At 39.1% G+C, this 20,482-nt stretch overlaps 1 protein-coding gene across 1 annotated transcript; it reads right to left on the bottom strand.

Moving 5' to 3' along the window:
• Nucleotides 1–3,210: 3,210 nt before the first annotated feature.
• Nucleotides 3,211–20,452, bottom strand: LOC122295078 (Holliday junction resolvase MOC1, chloroplastic-like). Its single transcript, XM_043104110.1, has 6 exons — nt 20,024–20,452; nt 17,780–17,885; nt 17,006–17,058; nt 8,645–8,776; nt 5,990–6,062; nt 3,211–3,665 (listed from the first exon to the last, which is right to left on the bottom strand). The coding sequence occupies exons 1-6, from the start codon at nt 20,450–20,452 to the stop codon at nt 3,577–3,579; spliced, it is 882 nt and encodes a 293-aa protein (XP_042960044.1). The 3' UTR covers nt 3,211–3,576.
• Nucleotides 20,453–20,482: the final 30 nt, after the last annotated feature.

Here is a 20,482-nt window from a genome sequence, read left to right on the forward strand (position 1 = left end):
AGAGGCAGCATATTGACTACTGAGCATTCTTGATTATGCAATAATATCAGAATCAGCCTTATTAGAAAAACGGTTCTCTGCTCCTATCATGGTATTGACGACTTCAGGAGAGAAGATTGATGATTGATGCGTCAAGGGTTCCTGATTCAAGTCTGGAACATTAGTGGAAGAGAATTGCTCAGTCATTCTATCGTTGTGGAAAAACAGAACTCAGGTCAAGAAGCGATTATTTTTTGACATCCGATAGATGAAAATGATCATTTTTTTATAGCAACTCAGAGCCTTCAATCATGGTTGTCAACAACATCAGGCGATTGTTTAAATCTCCAGCTGCACTAAATTCATAGAGTTAGGCCTCGAGACTTTGCAGCATTTGTCGGGTCACGAACGGCTCCTTTTTCAACTATCTACAGTGACTATTAAATGCATCGTTTTCTTCAGTCCATTTACTTGCTGTCGATCCTTTTTAATGATGCCAAAAGGGGGAGAAGTTTTAGACTAGAACATTAACATTGTTTAAATTGCTAAACTTGTTATATATGTTTGGAATTATATTTATACTTTTGCTTGAAAAACTAACGCATATTTTCAGGGGGACTTAAGTATTAATACAGGTTTCAAGTTCTATCAAGTATTTGTCATCATCAAAAAGGGAGAGATTGTTGAACCCAAGGTTTCAAGTTTCATGTGATTATAAATCTACACATAGATTTTGATGATAACAAATGAATTCAAAGAATAAAGGAGTTTCAAGCTCAAGTTGTTCACACAATGGAATCAAGCACATCAAAGAACCAAACATGAGCAAGAAGGAAACAAGTTCACATTAAAGTCATAGAGTAACGTTGTAAATCTCTTAAAATTCGAAATTAGGATTAATGCTCAAAATTAATATTTTATCATAAAACATTAAAATACATTTTCCACATGTGCATGAATATTTTTGAAAATTAAATTTGAAAATTTTAAAAGATGATTGATTGTCATCTTTTGCATGTGCATGTCTTGATTAAAGGGTTGAACTTTGAAAATATTAAAGATGATTGATTGTCATATTTCACATGTGCATGTTTTATTTGAATATTTTCAAAAGTGATTGATTCTTTTTTAGACTTATACAAAAGGTAGATGATTTTGTTTGAAAAATTTGAAAAGTAAAGTGTGCTCATTTTGTCATATGCAAAAAGTAAAAGATTAGGTTTGAATTTTTTGAAAAGGAAAGTGTGCTCATTTTGTCATATGCCAAAAGTAAAATATTAAGTTTGATTTTTTGAAAAAGTGAATGATGTTGTCTTTAACAATTGAAAAAGAAGAACCTTTTATTTGAATTTTTTGAAAAAGTGAATGATGTTGTTTTTGACATGTGAATCTTTTTAAATTTGAATATGAAGTCTCATATGCCTATAAATAGATCATTTGAGAGTTTCACATTTACAACACCAAGAGCATACAACATTCATTCAAAGCTTTCATTCTCTCTTCTCTAAGCATTGAGCCTTAATCCTTGTTCATTTTGAGAGATATAGTTTGCACTGTATTGTTCTTATTTCACTCATTGAGGAGTGTTTTCTGATAACCTACCCACTATCAGCTCTTGTATTAGTAAAAGGGTGTGTATAACCCTTGTGTGTGTAGAAAGTGTTCTATACAGGGAATAGTTAAATCACCACGTGTAAGGTGATTGCAAGTGTAGAGGATGTTCTACACGGATCATTTGTAGCGGTGTTGTTCAAAGGTGTAATAGGTTTCTATCTCCACCTGAAGGAGGTTGAATAGTGAATTTGGGGATCCTCAAGGGGTAGCTTGAGGCGAGACGTAGGCAGTGGGGCCGAACCTCGTTAACATACTGAGTTTGCTTTTCTCTTACCCTTACTCTTTATATTTATTACTGTTTCGTATTTTGTTTATATTTTATATTGTATATTTGATTTATAATTGTTATTTTTTTTAAATAAACTCAATTCACCCCCCCTCTTGTGTTAGTCATCTGGGCAACAGTTCTAACCTTAGACCATTATTAAATTGGAAGAGGCAATGCTAGTCTAATCTCTCCCAACAAAACTAAAGAACTTTTACACATCTTTTCCAAGATTCAACATTACTGAACGTCAACTTAGAGTAAGGTGAGGATTCTAAGAAATAACCAATTAGCACTATACTATTTCCCCATTTCTTACCAACCTTATTTCAGTAATAAGGTCTCTCTTCTCAATATCTTCAGGGGGAGAAATGAATTCCTTCTTTACCATTTTTTTTTATAACTATTGCTTTGAAAGAATTAACAAAAGCCAGTCCCGGGCTTTATTTCTCCACCCACATTGTCCAGAAAGGATTTACAGCAGTATCACCCTCATCAGATCCAATAATTTCTCCCTATGAGTGCACCACAATTCCCAATCATCCTCCCCACAAATTACAATTCCTCCAAAATCCATATACCTTCAATTAGCTTCATCCCTCTATTTATTTAGGATCAATATAACAAGTTATCATCTTCACATCCTCAACTTTGTTAGTCCAAAGGTTTCTTCCATTAGAAGTCAGCAGAAGTGTAGAAATCAACCAATAACTTAAATCAAAATCAATATTTTTCTCATACTTTCATCACCACAGCCAAAAGCGTTTTCTCCTGCAAGAATCCAATCCAAAAATAGAAAAAAAAGGAGAAAAAAACGTAATGAAGAATCAAGAGGAAAGAAGGACAATAGGACAGAAATGAGAAAATAAATATGCAGGAAACCAAGTAAGATTGAGGGAAACAAACAAGAAGTCATAATCAAACAGTGCAATTCAGAGTCTGAGGTAGAAGAAGAGATTAAAGAAAAATTGGAGGAATCTAAAGAGAAAATAGACTCGTTGGTTACCAAAATTTTTATTCAATATTTTCTCTCCTTTTTCAAAACCCAATAAACAGTACATCTAAAAAAATTCTCAAACATTATCATAACCAAATATACCCTAAAGATCTCAAGCACAATCGTAAAGGCAAGAAGAAAAAAAAATCCTTAAGCTTACATTGATTGTCACAGCTCCATGCTATCATGTCCACAGGAAAATCATTCTAGCAACCCTCTGTATTTAAGCAATCTCATTCGCCTCATAATAGAACTCTTTGAAAAACAGTTTCCATGTATCATCTCCTCTCATTTTAGAGATTGGAACGGATAAAGCTCAGGTCCTTAGGCATTTGTTTTGTTTTAGATGGCTATCTGAACTGCAAATCATAATTTAGCATATAAGACATACAGAGTGCATTGACATGGCAAGAAGAAATAGCCCTTTTTCCAGAAACAAAGACTTTTTCAAATATCTAATACTCCTGCAACACTACAGCGTGATGTACATGATGTGACTTCAATCATGGAAATAGTATATGGTCAGCACTAAAAAATGGTTATATCAGCCTTCTACCAGGTCTGAGATAAACACCAGAGCTCTGACAAAAGCGAATCTTTTGAGCTGCTCTAGTTCACTTCTCATTCAATAACTCATTCCACCACAAGCTTTCAGAGAATTGACACCTGGCACATATTAAGATCTTGTAGTTAAAGAGAGATGCTGGTGCAATATGCCATATTAAGGCACCACTTCATCTGATGTGCACGATGGGTTTAACTTCGTCATGCCCTTGCCATAGGCAGCAATAAGTAGAGCTTCAGCCCTTCCTGTGAATTTCAGGAAATCAGTCCAGGACAGAAATAAATGGGAAAACAATCTATGATTAGTTCGCATGAGAATATTTTTCATTGACTCAGTTGATACTACGTACCAATCGAAAAGATTTTCTCCATCGTTGTATTTCAAGAACAACAGGCATTTAGTTATGAAGTGATTTGGTTCTCCAGTTCAAGATAGGGCAACATTTTTTCTATGGACGAAGTGTAGACAAAAGTCGTAACCATATAGTTTTGATCTTGAACACAACAATGGTATGAGATCCACGCAAATCGAAGAATGAGTATATAATTTTATTAAATATGTAAGGGAGCTACTTCTTGGTAGTTTTGATAGGCATCCAATGACACAAAATGTAAATCATCTTTACAGTGTTCTTGACAATTCTGCAAGAATTATGGAGGAACAAAAAATTTATAGGCAGAGTCACCCTTTATGGAATTCAAGAAAAGGATTGTTGACAATTTTAAAGAAAAGGATTTACACATAAAATGAGAGGAAGAAGGTTATGCTTCCTTCCTATCAACATCATTATATATAGATCAAAGTTGACAAAATTGTGTCTCTGCCGTGTGTTTATACTGCCAGCTCAAACAAGCACTTTTATCTTACTCTTTTTTTGGTATTATTTTTGTGAAATCACCACTTGTCCTAAAAGCTAGCTGATGGGAAGAGGTAGATGTAATTATTTGTACTATATTCTTAACACTCCCCTCATGTGTGGGCCAAACTCCCCCTCAATGAGTGGGCCTAGCATGTGGAATATTTAATTAAATGGAATAGAGTGTAGAGTCAGATTCAAACTCAGGACCTCTGCTCTAATACCATGTCACCACTTGCCCCAAAAGCTTAAACTGATAGGAATAGGTAGATTTAATTAATTGTATTATATTATTAATAATTTAATAGTTTTGAAACATTTCGCACCTTCTTCATCAATTTGGTTTTTCATTTTAACATTAAAGTTCATTCTCATACAATTGAAAAATTAAATACAATTTTGCAAAAAAAAAAACTGTTTCATCTAAATCTGATAATGATTACACTAATCCAAAATGTCAGAGAGAAAAAAAAAATAGAGAGAAAAACATACAATTTAATTACATGCTTATAAAGATGTGGAACAGTGGAAGACTTGGGAATTGGGTCGATCTCTCGCCTAGAGATATTAGCCCCAAAAAAATGATGATTCGTGCTAGGAGGAAAACGTCTCCCTAAGGTTAAAAGTCTTTTGGCTAAGGCTTTTGTATTGAATGGTGATGAAATGTTGGAGCTTTTCTAGTTTTTTCTTTCTTCTTAGCCGCTGTAAGTAGGTATTTCCTTGTATACTTCCTGTGTACTTGGATTTTGCCTATTTATGGTAATAAAACTCTTATTAACTATAAAACAAAAAAAAAAAATAGAGAGAAAAAAAGAAAGAAAGACATTGATTTACTTCTACATGGTCTCACCTAGGGATGTATGATAAGAGAGATATGAGGACTACAAGTGCTACATGCATGGAGAATTTCCATTGCAAACCAAAATAAAGGTGATAGAGGATGGTTGAGTCCATCCAGTACCTGCTATAATCAACATGGACACTCCAAAAGACATGGGCAATTCAACTTGGCTAGACACAAACACACCAAGCCACTTTTAAGATAAGATGACATGGAGACTGGCATAAAATAATTCTCTGTGACTAGCCTCTTCATGCATATTATGGGCCAGCTTGAAAAACCAAATTTTCATTTAACAGTCTAGCTCATTCTGGGGAATCCAACTCTATGCTACAACAGAATCAAGTACCTTGTGATTATGCCAAAAAAAAAAATTACAGAATTTTTTATGAAGAGAAAATAAAGTATACAAGAGGCATTGTTCAAGTACACAAGACGTCTGCAAGGAAACACTGAATTAGAAAAGAAAAAGATACAGGAAAATCATGAAAACTCAGCCCATTCTAATCCATAGTGGCTACCCATAGGAACAGAGTATGTTAAGAAAAAACTTATCTAAGTTCTTCTGATCCATACATGGCCCTCCAAATTTCTATAATTCCTTTTCCTCCAAATACACCACACAAGACAGATAGGGACCATCTTCCATACTGCTGCAACTTGTGGGCTATCATATAACCCTCTTCAATTGGAAAAGAGCTCCATAATACCTTTTTTTTTTCATACAACTAAAGAGCCCCATAATACAAGCTCTGAAGCATTACATCGTTCAAGGGTTTGGGCAGAGTTCCATTCATTAAGCCATAACAGTCAATGATAGTTTTTAATCAATAAAGGAGATAGTAAAGCTTAGAAAAAAGGAGAGTGATTACCATGGTCCTTTTTTCTTTTCAGTAAGGGACCCAATGATGGAAATAATGCGGTTGCAACTGTCCGGCTATCATCCTGTCAATTCAAAATCCACCCAACCATGTTGAGTAAAAGGAAGCTCATAAAGTTATACTTAGTGCCAACAGAAATATCCCATAAAAATTTTGAACACAAAAGGCAAAGCCAGCATAATGTGATTGAAAGCAATATTTAAAGGGAAAAAAATCCCTAATGAGAGCTCTAGCTTAGACTAATAACTGAGTTTGAAAGGCTTGGTGCAAGAGCAAAAGCCACTAAATGAGAAAATAGTTTATATGGAGTTTTTTTTTCTTAAAAAATTTGTATTATATATATGTATATAAGTGGATAACAGTACCTGCCCCACCTGTGTTTTTTTTTTTTGTTGGGGGCTTGTGGTGATGGTGGGGGGGAATAGTGAATAATTCTACTTTGGAATTCATCAAGCAATTATCCAAGTGCACAAAGCATGGCCCTCTGTATGAATTATTCACGTTTTAACTGTTCACACAATTAATGTGCATATCAAAAGAAAAGCCTGAGTTTTACAATAGGCATTTTTTTTTTTTTTTGATAAGTACGAAACTTTATTGAACGAAGGAAACTAGGCGAAGCCCATGTACACAGAAAGTATACAAAAGAAACACCTAATTACATTCTAGAAACCTGAAAAGAAAACAAAGACTCGTGAACATTCCTTCCCTTAAGCACAATAGCAGAAAAGCACTGAAGCAGAGAAGACAAAAAATTTCCAGATATCCTCAACAGCTCGCTCCTTGTTGTTAAAGCGCCTCTCGTTCCTTTCCATCCATATACATCACATTATGCACAAATGAATCATCCTCCACGCCGCTGCCAATTGAGAGCTACTATGATGCCTATTCCAACATGCAAGTAGATCCACCACTCTCTTTCGCATAACCCAACTTGACCCAGCTCTACTAAGAACACCAAACGATAACGCCCTAGCCACCTCACAATGTAAGAGTAAATGATCAATCGATTCACCATTTTGCTTACACATGAAGCACCACTCCATAACAATCATATCACGTTTCCTCAAATTGTCAACCGTCAAACTCTTCCCAAGTGCAGCTGTCCAATTAAAAAAGGCAACTTTAGACAGCACAAAAACCCTCCAAATGCTCTTCCACGGAAAAGAGATATGCTGCTGTACAGTCAACACCTTATGATATGATTTAACTGAACTTTTTGCTCCCTGTGTGTATCCACAGCATTCGATCCCTCCCATTTCCTCCCATATACAGAGAATACAAGCTGAAAAAATCTGCAATCTCATCAAATTCCCAATCCTGAACATTTCTAGTGAAAATAACATTCCAATGCACAGTCCCATTAGCACGACATAACACCTCTGAAACCGCAGCCTGCTGATTTCCAACCAAGCTGAAAACAACCAGAAAAATAGTATAAAGAGCTCTCTCACCACTCCATTCATCAAACCAAAAACGGATTCTTGCACCCTCTCCAACCTCAAACTTAATATGTTTTTCAAAACTATTCCACCCCTTTATAATAAATTTCCATAGGCACACACCATAAGACCCCCTACCCTCCTTAGAACACCATCCCCCCCAATCACATCCATACTTCCAATCAATAACCTCTCTCCACAACGAATTCCCTTCCATTTGATAACTCCACAACCACTTCCCTAATAGTGCCTTATTAAATTACTCAAATTTCTACACCCCAAACCTCCATTCACAATCGGACAGCACACCCTATGCCAACTCACAAGATGAAATTTATTCTCCTCTCCCATGCCACCCCACAAAAATGCCCTAAAAAATTTCTCAATCCGGTTTGCCACACCAACCGGTAATGGGAATAAAGAAAGATAATATGTAGGAAGATAGGAAAGGGTGCTTTTAATAAGGGTTATCTCCCCCCTTTTGATTGATATAGCCTCTTACAAAAGGCATGTATGAGGTATCAAATAAGCTGCATGGCATTCATTGGACCTCAATCTTTTCTTAGGTGTTGGCACCTTCCCATTTTATTCACCATGAAAAAAGGGAAGGGAGGTGGGCACTGCAACACTAGAAATTTTACAATGGGATCATGACAGAAATAATCTCTTGACTACTTACCGATTAAAAAAAATATTTCTCTTGAATACTTAAATATGTCACACCCAGTTAACAGTGGTGCTACCTGCCTGCTGTTGCTTTAACAGCAGTGCCACCAACATCAATAGAGAGTTAAGGTCAAACAAATGATAGCCACTGATCTATTTGGAGTAAGATTTTTTGCTCCAAAAGTTTAAAGACGAAATCTCCCAAGAAATCTTTTTTTTTTTAATAAATAAATCTCCCAAGAAACTTAGAAGTTCACAAATGGTCATAGGACCAAACATGTAATCTGCAAATCATTTTCCACAGCAGGAATGAGATATCTTAAGGGTCTTCAACATAAATTTTCTCTTCAACCCAATTTCTGGGATTTTAAAGGGATAACAAATCAAAGAGAAAATTTAACAGGCATATAATGATTAACACAATGATGGTAAGCCAACCTCATTGCAGTAGATAAGAATGAGAAGAGCTTGTCCTAGTGTGTAAAGTTTTTTTTTTTTGATAAGTAGTCCTAGTGTGTAAAGTTAGGATCAAACCAACCTTCGTAGATCTCCCTCCAAAGAGTTCAAACTGGTTTTTCCATAATATAGATGGCACTGGAACAACAGAAAATCCAGAGGCGACCAAGATCCCAATCCATAGCCCATACCCAAAGCCTCCGCTCCACCACCCCTTGATTCAGAAACAGAAAATTATTGTAAGCATGAGCATGGAAGTTTGGTGCAATTTGCTGAAATAAAATGCAGGCAAAACTAAAGATGTGAGAGTTAGTGAACGTGAAGTGCCACCAATTAGGAAAAACAAACAAACTTGAAGCACAACCGGAATAAGAAAAAATGAAGTCCATTTAAACTAGATAATACTGGTTTCTTTAATATTAATTGCAAGTCAATGAGATGTCTTAATTTAATGAACTCCAGTTCAAAAGATAAAATTGGCATTCAAAACTTGATGTGAAATGTATTTAGCTCATAAAACTTTGGAAGTTCTTCATGACAGCTGATAAATAGACTTGGAGCAATAATACCCTCCACTCTTCAATTCTGTTAAGTTCTTAGTGTTGGCCAAACTCAGTTTTTTTTTGATAAATAAAAATTATATTAATCAAAAGAATGGCAAAAACGCCTGTGTTACAACTCTAATGCCCCACCTAAGTAGGTGCATTAGAGGCTAGAAAGTCCCGAAGGGCCATACCATTAAAATCAACAGCTATGGCCCAGCTACAAAGAGTTCTAAAAAATAAAAGTTTAAGCTCCTCTATAGATCTTTCTTGGTCTTCAAACGTCCTTTCATTGCGCTCCCGCCACAAACTCCACACAATGCAAATCGGAATCATTCTCCACATAGCTTTAATCGGCCGCCTTCCTCTTATGCTTGGCCAGCTAGCCAATGCTGCCTCAACCGTTCTTGGCATCACCCATGTCAATGCCGAGCGAGCAAACACCTCGTTCCATAAAGTCCTTGCTACCCCACAATGTAACAAAAGGTGATCGACTGACTCTCCTCCACTTTTGCACATACAACACCAGTCTGCAATGATAATCCTTCTTTTCCTTAGATTATCAGTGGTAAGAATCTTACCCAACACTGCTGTCCAGACGAAGAAAGAGGCTTTTGGAGGTGCCTTGTGACGCCATATCTTCCTCCACGGGAAAAGAGAAGTAGGCTCTGGGGTAAGAACCTTATAGAAAGATTTAACCGAGAAAATACCTTTTCTTGTTGGCTTCCACCACATGACATCCTCTTGCTGGCTGTCTAGATTTATAGAGTATATATAGCTGTAAAAATCTGCAATGCTACTCATCTCCCAATCCTGTAGCGCCCTACCGAAGTGAATATTCCAAACAATCCGTCCCTCCATCACCTCCATAGCATCCGCCACTGAAATATTTTTTGCACTCGCCAGTTGGAAGAGAGATGGGTACGCATCTTTTAAGGCCCGACAATCACACCACACATCGCTCCAGAATTTAATCCTGGATCCTGTACCCACCTGAAACTTAACAAAACGGTTAAAAACCTCCCATCCTCTTCTAATGTTTTTCCACAAACCAACTCCATAAGCCCCCCTTACTTCTCTCGTGCTCCACTCTCCCCATAAGCCGCCATACTTTTTTTCTATAACCATTTTCCATAGCGCATCTGGTTCTCTGGGATATCTCCATAACCATTTGCCTAATAGTGCCCGGTTAAACACCCTTAGGTTTCTAACACCCAAACCTCCCCCCTGGATAGACTTACATACCTGTTTCCACTTGACCAAGTGAAACTTGAACTCATCTCCCAATCCTCCCCACAGGAAATCTCGTTGAAGCTTCTCAATACGGACTGCTACACTTGCTGGAATTGGAAAAAGAGATAAGAAATATGTGGGTAGATTAGAAAGTGTGCTTTTTATCAAGGTGATCCTACCGCCTTTAGACAAGTACATTCTTTTCCACCCTGCCAGTCGCCGCTCAATTTTCTCAAACACCATATCCCATATAGAAGTAGCCCTTGAACCACTCCCCAAAGGCAGTCCCAGATAGGTCATAGGAAGAGAAGCAACCTTACAACCCAGCGTTCGTGCCAATAGGCGGGTGTTTGGAACCGACCCAATTGGCACCAATTCTGATTTATCCAGATTCACCTTCAGCCCAGAGACAGCCTCAAAACAGAACAGTACAGCCTTTAGCGCTTGAACCTGCCTATGCTCAGCTTCACACATGATCAATGTATCATCTGCAAATAATAAGTGGGAAATATCAATGATGCCCCTGCTTGGGGTACCAATCGGGAAACCTGCAATAACACCATTCACAACCAGTGCCGATATCATCCTGCTTAGCGCCTCCATGACCATGACAAACAGCAAAGGAGACAATGGATCCCCTTGTCTCAAACCACGTGAACTCTGGAAAAATCCCACTGAGGTTCCGTTCAATAGTACCGAAAATTTTGCCGAAGAAATACACCAACGAATCCAAGCCCTCCATCTCTCCCCAAAACCACACCTCCTTAATAAGTGTAAAAGGAACTCCCAGTTAACATGATCATACGCCTTTTCCATGTCAAGTTTACACATGATTCCTGCTTTCCTGGCGTTTAGTCGACTGTCGAGGCATTCATTGGCAATTAACACTGCATCTAAGATCTGTCTTCCTTTAACAAAAGCATTTTGGGGTTGAGTAACAATCTTACCCATCACCTCACTTAGTCTATTCGCAAGTACCTTGGATATTATCTTATACACCCCACTCACTAGACTGATAGGCCTAAAATCCTTAATCTCCGTCGCTCCCACCTTCTTAGGTATCAAAGCTAAGAAAGTGGCGTTAAGGCTTTTTTCAAATCTTCCCACCCTAAAGAACTCCTGGAAGACTTTCATTAGTTCTTCCTTAATAACACCCCAACAGTCTTGGAAGAAACCCATAGAGAAACCATCCGGTCCTGGTGCCTTGTCCTTAGCCATTTTCCTCACAACTTCATAGATCTCTCTCTCTTCAAAATCCCTTTCTAAATGTGATGCGTCACTCAAACCAATGGTATTAAAATCCAGCCCATTCAGAGGAGGCCGCCATCCCGCCTGTTCCTTTAGCAAGTTCTCATAATAACCCGCAACATGATTGTGAATTTCCTGTTCATCTCTGCACTCCATTCCATCCACCTTCAACATTTCAATGTTGTTGTTTCTCCTGTGTGAGTTTGCTATTCTGTGGAAAAAGCCCGTGCACCGATCCCCTTCCCTCAACCATATAGCTCTTGATTTTTGACGCCACGACACCTCCTCTAATAGGATTAACCTTTCAATTTCTGCACCCAGCTCAACCTTTCTGTCTTTTTCTGCCTGTGTGAGGTGTTGTACCTCTTGGAGTCTCTCAAGCGCCTGAAGTTCCGCCAGCTTTGCTTTTTTGGATTCCCCTACATTGCCAAACGATTCCAAGTTCCAAGTTTGGAGATCCTTTTTAAGAGCTTTCAATTTCGCCGCAAAAATGTAACTCGGGGTTCCTTGAAACTGATAGGAGGACCACCATTGTTTAACCCTATCCACAAAACCTTCTGATTTTAGCCACATATTCTCAAATTTAAACGGCCGACGACCCTTCCGAATACCTCCACAGTCTAACATAATTGGCCAATGGTCCGAGCCAATACGGGCTAGCCTCTTCTGCCAAACCTCCGGAAAGTGACTTTCCCATTCCGGTGAAATGAGAAAACGATCCAGTCGGGACCAGGACTGATTATTCGACCAGGTAGCGATACCCCCAGCTATAGGCAGATCTACCAAATTCAAATCAAAAATGCACTCTGAGAAAGCCTCCATTGCTGGTCGTAATCTTCTGCTTCCCGATCCTTCACTTGGGAATCTCACGACATTGAAATCCCCCCCTATGCACCAGGGGAGATCCCACACACTGTGAATCCCGGCAAGTTCATCCCATAGCAAGTTTCTTTCAGAATCTGAGTTGGCACCATAAACACCTGCAAAAGCCCAACGATAGTTATCGGCTATACTCAGAAACGAGCATGCCACCGTATAATTACCAACAAATTCCTCCACCCTTTCTACCACACGTCTGTCCCACAAAACCACAATTCCCCCTGAAGCTCCATTAGAGGCCAAATAAGCCCAATCTACATGTACACCACTCCATAAACTTCGCACTATTTCTCTATCCATACCTTTCAATTTAGTTTCTTGCAAACACACAATATCCGCTTTCCATTCCCTAATCATATTTCTAATCCGCAGGCGCTTATCCCCCTCATTAAGCCCACGAACGTTCCATGACACAATTTTTGGTTTCATGGAGAAACATTCTGCCCCTTCCCTTTTAACCTACCCCTACTAGCACTACCCTCCATGTTCATCGACCAAGTCAATCTTTGGAGTTCCCTATGCTTTTTTGATTTTCCTTTATCCTTTTGTTTGTGCCCTGCTTCGATGGCTGTAAACAACGCCATAAACTGCTCCTCATACCCATCACACTCAAGCCCCACTATTTTTTGAATTTCTTTCACTTTATGATAAACCCAATCTGTTACAATCGGTTGGGAAGGGAGGCAGAAATTTAAAGGGGTAGGTTCCTCCAATCTACTCAGCAGAATTTCGTGACTGACTCCATCCAGATCAATATCATCCAAACCCATTTGTTTTTCTTCATTAGGAAGCACATAATCACCCTCCACCGAATACCTACACTCATCGGGCCCATCTCCTTCCTCTGCCTCAAATTCTGAATCACTGCCTGGTTGGATTATGGGCTCCAAACCATCTTCCCCATTGATTCTAGAGGATATCGGCGTTTTCTGGCCATTACATAGAGAGAAAAAGTTCCCTTCACTCATCGGCGTTGAAAGGGGTTGGACCGGGGTTGGGCTGGGTACATCTGTAGTCGCCGTGACCTTGCCGGAGTGTCCCCCTGTTCCCGTCGGCAGCTTCTGTGGACTCGCCGGCGACATCTGACTCGACTGCGTGCACAGAACACGCGATGGTGTCTCGGTGAAGATCGACGGGTCAGCGGGTCGGGGTAACCGATTCGGAAAGCTCGGGTCAGGGCCAGCAGGACTTAAAATTGGGATGGGCTGGGATGGCCCAGGCCCAGGCCCACATCCATTTAAAAACTTCGACGGCCCTGATTCCTCTAAAACAGCCACATGGGCCGTGCCAGGCCCAGGCCCAGGTCCATGTCCATCTCCATTTAAATCAGAACCCCACGTCCCCGCTCCCTGACTCTCTTCTCCTAACATCAATTCCTTCCCTTTTATTTCCTTTTTCATCCCGACATAGGCACGTAAATCTTCCAGCTCCCTCTGCATTCTCCTCACCTGTCCCTGCAACTCTAACAGTCTCCTACTACTCACCCACGTCTCCTGTCCCACCTTAGGCCTGCCGAAAACTGACCTCTGTACTGTTTTAGAGGCTCGAGACACACCCCCTTGCTGGACCGCCTCTGTTTTCTGCACGCCGTTTACTTGCTTTGCCGCCGTGAGAGCCTCTGCGTATGTGACAGTATGGGGTTTCCATGCTCTTCTGTACAACTGATTCCCATCTCCTTTTACCGCCGGCACCTTTTTGTGTGTCATCTCCTCAACCATCTCCTTGAGGCTTTTCCATCCCCATCCACCATACCCTTCTGGAAAACAGAGTAGAGATGTTCTTCCCTCACGCCCATACTCTGCCATCGACAGATATCTCCCACGGTGGTTTGCACAGCGTTGAGCAATAAAACTCCTATAACCTTCTCGGACCACCGAATACATCTCCTTTCTTCCTCCCCTCAAACATTCCTCCAGCACACGTACCAGCCATAGTATTGTATTACGGCAGACCACCACCTCGTATTTTTCTTTCCAACCCCTTTCCGTTACCCGAAAGTTTACTCCCTCGCTTGCGATAGTGATTCTCTTAGATTCTACCACTAACTCCCTAATCTGAGACATATCTCCGACACATCAACAAGATTAAACCATAGATGCCAAAACCTTCTCACAATGGGTACAATTTGTATTTCTAGTTGGGTTTAAATTCTGAGCGTTGTATGAGATGCTAGAAATATTCAAATATATAATTTTTTATAAGTAAAACTATTTAAATATAGAACAAAAAACTCAAAATGTCAAGAAAGGCTGGGAGAATTTTGTAAGCCATGCTAGTTATGCTGTTGGAGAGGGATCTAGGATCCTTTTTTGTTTGAAAAAAGCTATATGCAGTGGCCTATTGCAAGCGCAGGGCAAACGCCCTCTTACGTGTAAAAATAAAAACACATCATTTCATCTCTAATTCCATTTCTCCCAAATCTTCGACTCTCCTTCCTCCTCTGTGTTTTTCTCCCTCCCCAAATCTTCAACTCTCCTTCCCTCTCTATGTTTCTCTCCCTCTCTGTGTTTCTTTAGTGGTCTAAGTTATTGATTCGTTGCTTGTTTCAATTAGAGGAAATTAAAAGAGTGATCGTGTCCATGATAAACCCTAGGATTGAAGAGGCATCGGCGTAGATTATATTCACCATCTTCGTAAATTGGCTCGTTCTCTGCAGTGCCTCTGGACCTAAATTGGTTTGTTCAGTTTATATTCACAATCTTCGTAATTGTTGTGGAATTGCTCCACCTGGTGAAGAATACGGCCTAGAATTATTTTGAGGTCAGTGCAAATTTTGAAGCAATGGGAGACCGCTCTGATCTAGCCCCAATGCCCCGCGTTCTCATGTATGACAGCTTCATTTGCGCCAACTGCGGCAATCTCGCCACCAATAAGTGTCCCGCTGCAAGGCCGTTCGCTACTGTTCGTAAAAGTGCCAAGAAGTACACGTGAAATCTGGGCATAAGACGAATTGCAAGTTTCAACCATCTGAGTAAATTCAACTTCTAGCCTTGCAGTAAGAAACCCACCGGCAATTGCATTAGTTCTGCTCATGGAACCTCTAAGTTTATCAAGCAGCCAGAAAAGATTCTTTTTCTATATGACGAGTTTCTAAGATTTTCAACTGGGAGAAGCGTGGATTTCCTCCTTGTGGACTTCTAAATTGTGGAAACAGTTGCTTTGCCCTTGGTTTTGCAATGTCTTACATTCACTCAGCCACTTGCTGCTTACTAGTTGGAGAAAGGCCATCAAAGAGAATGCCATCATAATGGTTGGCGCTTTCTATGTGAGTTTCAAACCCATTTTAAAAGGGCAACCCAAAGTTTGCAAAGATTTTCACCCATATTCTTACTGTAAAAAAGCTCCAAATATTCTTACCATTGCCTTAAAAAGATTTCAAAGTGGGAGGTTTGGGAAAGTTGGAAACTTAATAAGAGAGTAGCTTTTCCAGATGATGCTGAGAAAATTTTCTTTCTTTCTTATATCAGTTTCGGGTTCTTTTCTTCTGTCTTTTTTTCTTTTTCTTTAAATCTGACATGGCGCACCGACTGCACACCGACTTAATGACTGTATATAGAAGAACTGTTTTTGTTTTGATATTTGGTGTTGTGATCAGCCTTTAATAGGGTGTTTCCAGCCATTTTTCGCCTGGTTTCTGATCAGTGTGAATCTGTATCAGATTTGTTAGTTCGTTCTAATGGCACTTTTCAGTGGGATGTTTGTTTTACTAGAGCTGTGGATTGGGAGATCGATGAAGTATCAGCTTTTTTCAGTTTTTTATACTCTGAGGCTTGGTGTAATGATGGGAGATAGGATGTTGTGGAGGTCCAAGGAGAGCAGAAATTTACAGTTCGATCGTATTATAAGCTGTTGACTTTCAGAACAGTCCTCCTTTTCCTTGGAAGTGTATTTGGAGGTCTCGTGTGCCTTCCAAAGTTGCTTTTTCTCATACGGACTGCCTCGCTTGGGAAAATTTTGACGACGGACAATTTGAGGAAGTTTGGTCTTACTGTTAAGTATTGGTGTGAGAGGAATGGTCGATGCTTTGAAGATAAGGAATGCTCGGTGGATGATCTTAGATGTTTTCTTCTTTAATACCTTATTTCAATGGGCTTCAGCTATTGTGCTTAATGGAACTAGTGTCCATGATTTACTTGTTTCTTTTTCTAGTTCATGAGTTGTAACTAGGTTCAGTTTTTGTATACTTCTGTGTACTTGGCTTTGCCTTGCTACTTGTCTGGATAAAATTTCTTACTCATTGAAAGAAAAATGTATTGGTGTTTCATGTGTAAGAAGCATGGAGAATCTGTGGATCATTTACTTTTGCATTGTGAGGTGGCAAGGGGAACAGCTTTAAATTAGATTGCACTAGTATTGTAATACATTAAATAGAAAATGAATCTCTCTTTTTGACAGGATAGTAACCTAACACCACATATAAAAAACCTAGAGCGTCAAAAACAAATAAAAGCAGTGGCTATGACAAGTACAAGTGATTAAAGGTATATGACAGCACTAGGAAAATAGTTTAGATATCTTCTATTGAGAGGGACCAGAAAAACCTGTTTTCCATCCTGTGGATAGGGGATTGATTGTTCTATATATGCAGTAGTTCCTGAAAATGAAACGGTCAATTCATTAGAAAAATACTCAAGCTTTCAAAAAAATACAGCACCCATATAACCATGATTTCAAGAATATTGCTCCAATAATGAATGACAACAAGACATCTTGTCGGCCGTATATTGCACATCACAGGAAGATCAGAGAGAGAGAGAGAGAGAGAGAGAGAAGTAAACATGTATCTATGTATAGATACTTTTTTTTTTCTTTTTGTAAGGATAAACATCATGGATGATGATTTGTTAAAAAACATTTATCAAATATGACAAGAGCAAGGCTCTAGTAAGATGGCAGAATGATGGACTAGGAAGTGGCAAAAAGACCACCAAATTGGGTAAGAAAATATATCACTCTTGCCCCTAGTTGTTGAATAAAATTTCATCCAAGTCTCACATCTTACATTTCCCCAAAACAAGTCAAGTGACACTCATTCCCCCGCAGTAGAGCACAGATTCTTCCCACAACAAGTGAGGAAGACTGTATACTATTTCTCTCAACTAAACTAGCAGTCTAATAGTAAGTTCCACCCTTTAAGGCTAAGATCCACCACAAAATCATGAATAGAGGAGAAAGCATGTTGCTGAACATCAGTGCCCGCAATCAAGAAGTCTGAAAATGTTCTCATGTGTGCACACACACAGAGGGAAAGGGGGGGTGGGGGGGAAGAGAGAGAGAGAGAGAGAGAGAGAGAGAGAGGAAAAGAACTATAATACCAAAAGGAGCATCAAGACTGCGAAGCAACTGAACAATAGACTTGGCATCTAAACGTCGTCGAATTCTTTTCCCAACTAGTACTTGCAAGTGTGGAGAGTCAAATACCTGTAGCATTAAAATAATAATGACAATAATAATACTAATCAGAGAAGTATACTAAAGCAGTATTATTGAACCAGACAAAGCAACAAATAATAAAAATCAAAACATATAAACCATCTAAGCATGACAAGTTGAATCTCGTTCTTATCATGGCAAACCATGATCGATAAGTGCAGAGCACATGCCAATGAAAGCAAGAGAAATTATAACGATGAAAGGCATTACTAACCTGCATCTTGTTAGAAATATGTTGTCTTTCCATAACCAATAAAAATCTCATTAAAGAGAGAATGACCTCATTACACAAGTATAGACAGCAAGAGCTGAAGAAAGTCCAATAAAAAGTACAAGAGGTGATTCCAAAAGCTTTCATCCAATTATCTGTTTTTTTTTTAACATATTAATTTTGGTCTGGCCCATGCGGGTCTCAATCCTGTGACCTTTGCGTTATTAGCACTACGCTCTAACCAACTGAGCTAATAGGCCAGTTGCTTTCATCCAATTATCTCAAAATGGATTAGAAATTAAGACTTAAACCACATTCTGGTTGAACTCAATACCATTAAAATTTCAATAATTTCTCTATTGCCGCAAAGTCCATGTGATGCTAGGTAGTATTTTACACAAGATGTTATTACCAAAAAAAACACCCTTTTAAGCATGCAAGGATCTCCATAAAATAAAAACCACTCCGTTAAGAGGTCATGACAAACACACTCCACTTGAGAGAGAGAGAGAAGCAATACTAAGAAGATATAAAAATAAAAATGAAAGACAAAAATTAGAATAAGTAGTCTGTATTCATTACATAATATCCTTTAAAACCAATCAGATGTTTTGTATCAACTAAGTTTTTTTTTTTTGATCGGTAGATGTTTTGTATCAACTAAGTAAAGAAAAATCCCACAACTGACTCCCTATCGGAGCTGTAAACAAGCCAGGTTAAGCCAAGTAGTAGGCTGCTCAAGCCCAGGTCATTTATCTTATAACTGATTGTGAGCTAGCTTTCTAAACTGACCTTGAGTAGCATGACTATTTAGATTAAACAAATCAATCAATCAAAACAGTAATTTCCCCAAGATTGGCTAGCTTACAAGCTAAGTCATCACTACCATTAAAGAGCCTCACCAAGCAGGGGTAAGCAGTTCTGTTAAAACATTCTTTGATCCATAGTTCTCTTAAGACAGGTGTCCCACTTCTTTACAACTTCAATCCAAGGAAGCCCAGCATAAAAATTGTAAGAGAATCCACATTATAATCGACATCCACATAAAATATTTTCCTTTTCTTCTTCTATTCATCCATAAGAAATCTACTTCACAAGCACAAAGGTCACATGCAACCTCAAGGTAAGTCCAAAATAATAATAAGAGAAGAGAAACAGCTAGGTCTCACAGACTCAAAACGCAATCCCAAGAATGAAACTTCATTTTAATCAGTATAATTTAAGGTCTAACAGTTCTTTCTCACAAAATTCAAAAACCAAATCACGCTGTACAGGAAGAAGCCCTGGCTACTGTGCGGCAGGGGGGCAAGTGTTCTTTGGAATGACTGGGCGAAAAGGGCGCATAGGCAGTAGATTTTGTTGAAAGTGAAAGTCGCAAAAAAATGGCGGAATGCTCTCAAAAGCAACTTACTTGAGTGAGACAGAGGAGAGTAGAATTTCGTGTGTAGGGGTGAAATCCGGAGATCTATGAAGCAACCCCAAAAGAAGGGTCCACAACATGATCTGAATCTCCCATCCCTTTCTCTAAAACAAGTATGATTAACCCTTGGAACCGTAAGACCCAAATAACTTACTAAAAAGAAAAGAACAAGAAACTGCCAATGAGTAAGTTACATGCATCCAATTCCTTTTTTCGTCAACGTCCGTCTTCAGACCACATAATCCAAACGTCCCAATTTTCACAAAATCCTGAACTCTCCTGATGCACCATAACATTGTGTGGTCTACCTAATGCCCTTGCAGAGTCCAAGCATACATTGTCAAATAAGGACTCCATCCATGGTCAACATCTCACTATGCTTAATATCATATACATCCATCATCTTGAAATATATTTTTTTTTACTTATAAAAAAAATTCATCATACGAAAAAAGTAAATAAAAAATGAAAATTGAAGCCAACCCAATTACTTGCCTGAGCAGAAGAACCGGACTCAGCGGTTCTCAAAAGCGCCAATGCGCCATGAGTATCCGGGTCGATGCCGAGAACCCAATCCGAACCCGCATTGGTCCCATTGTCCTCGAGAGGGGCGGAATTATCAGGGAAAGGGCAGGTGAGGGAATCCAACCAGTTCTCCTTGAGTTGAGCAGCCGAAGCCTCAACAACCCTGCTCGCAACACCGTTACTGGAAAGAGCGGCTTTTGTTTTTGTTGGAGTAAGAATTCGAGGTTGGGTTAGAAGGTTTTGGGTTGGTTCTGAATTTAATGGAGTTAGAGAAGAAGTACAGAAGAAGGCTCGGAGTTTGAAAGAGTAGGTGAAGGTTGGATTGAGCTTAGAGGAGAGCGAGTTCATGAAATAGGTGTTGCTTAGTTGCTTCTGTGGACTAATTTGGAGGGCTTCCATTCCATCAAAACAGCATGCTTCTCCACAGTT

The sequence above is a fragment of the Carya illinoinensis genome, chromosome 14, assembly GCF_018687715.1.
Source record: "Carya illinoinensis cultivar Pawnee chromosome 14, C.illinoinensisPawnee_v1, whole genome shotgun sequence".
Taxonomy (NCBI): domain Eukaryota; kingdom Viridiplantae; phylum Streptophyta; class Magnoliopsida; order Fagales; family Juglandaceae; genus Carya; species Carya illinoinensis.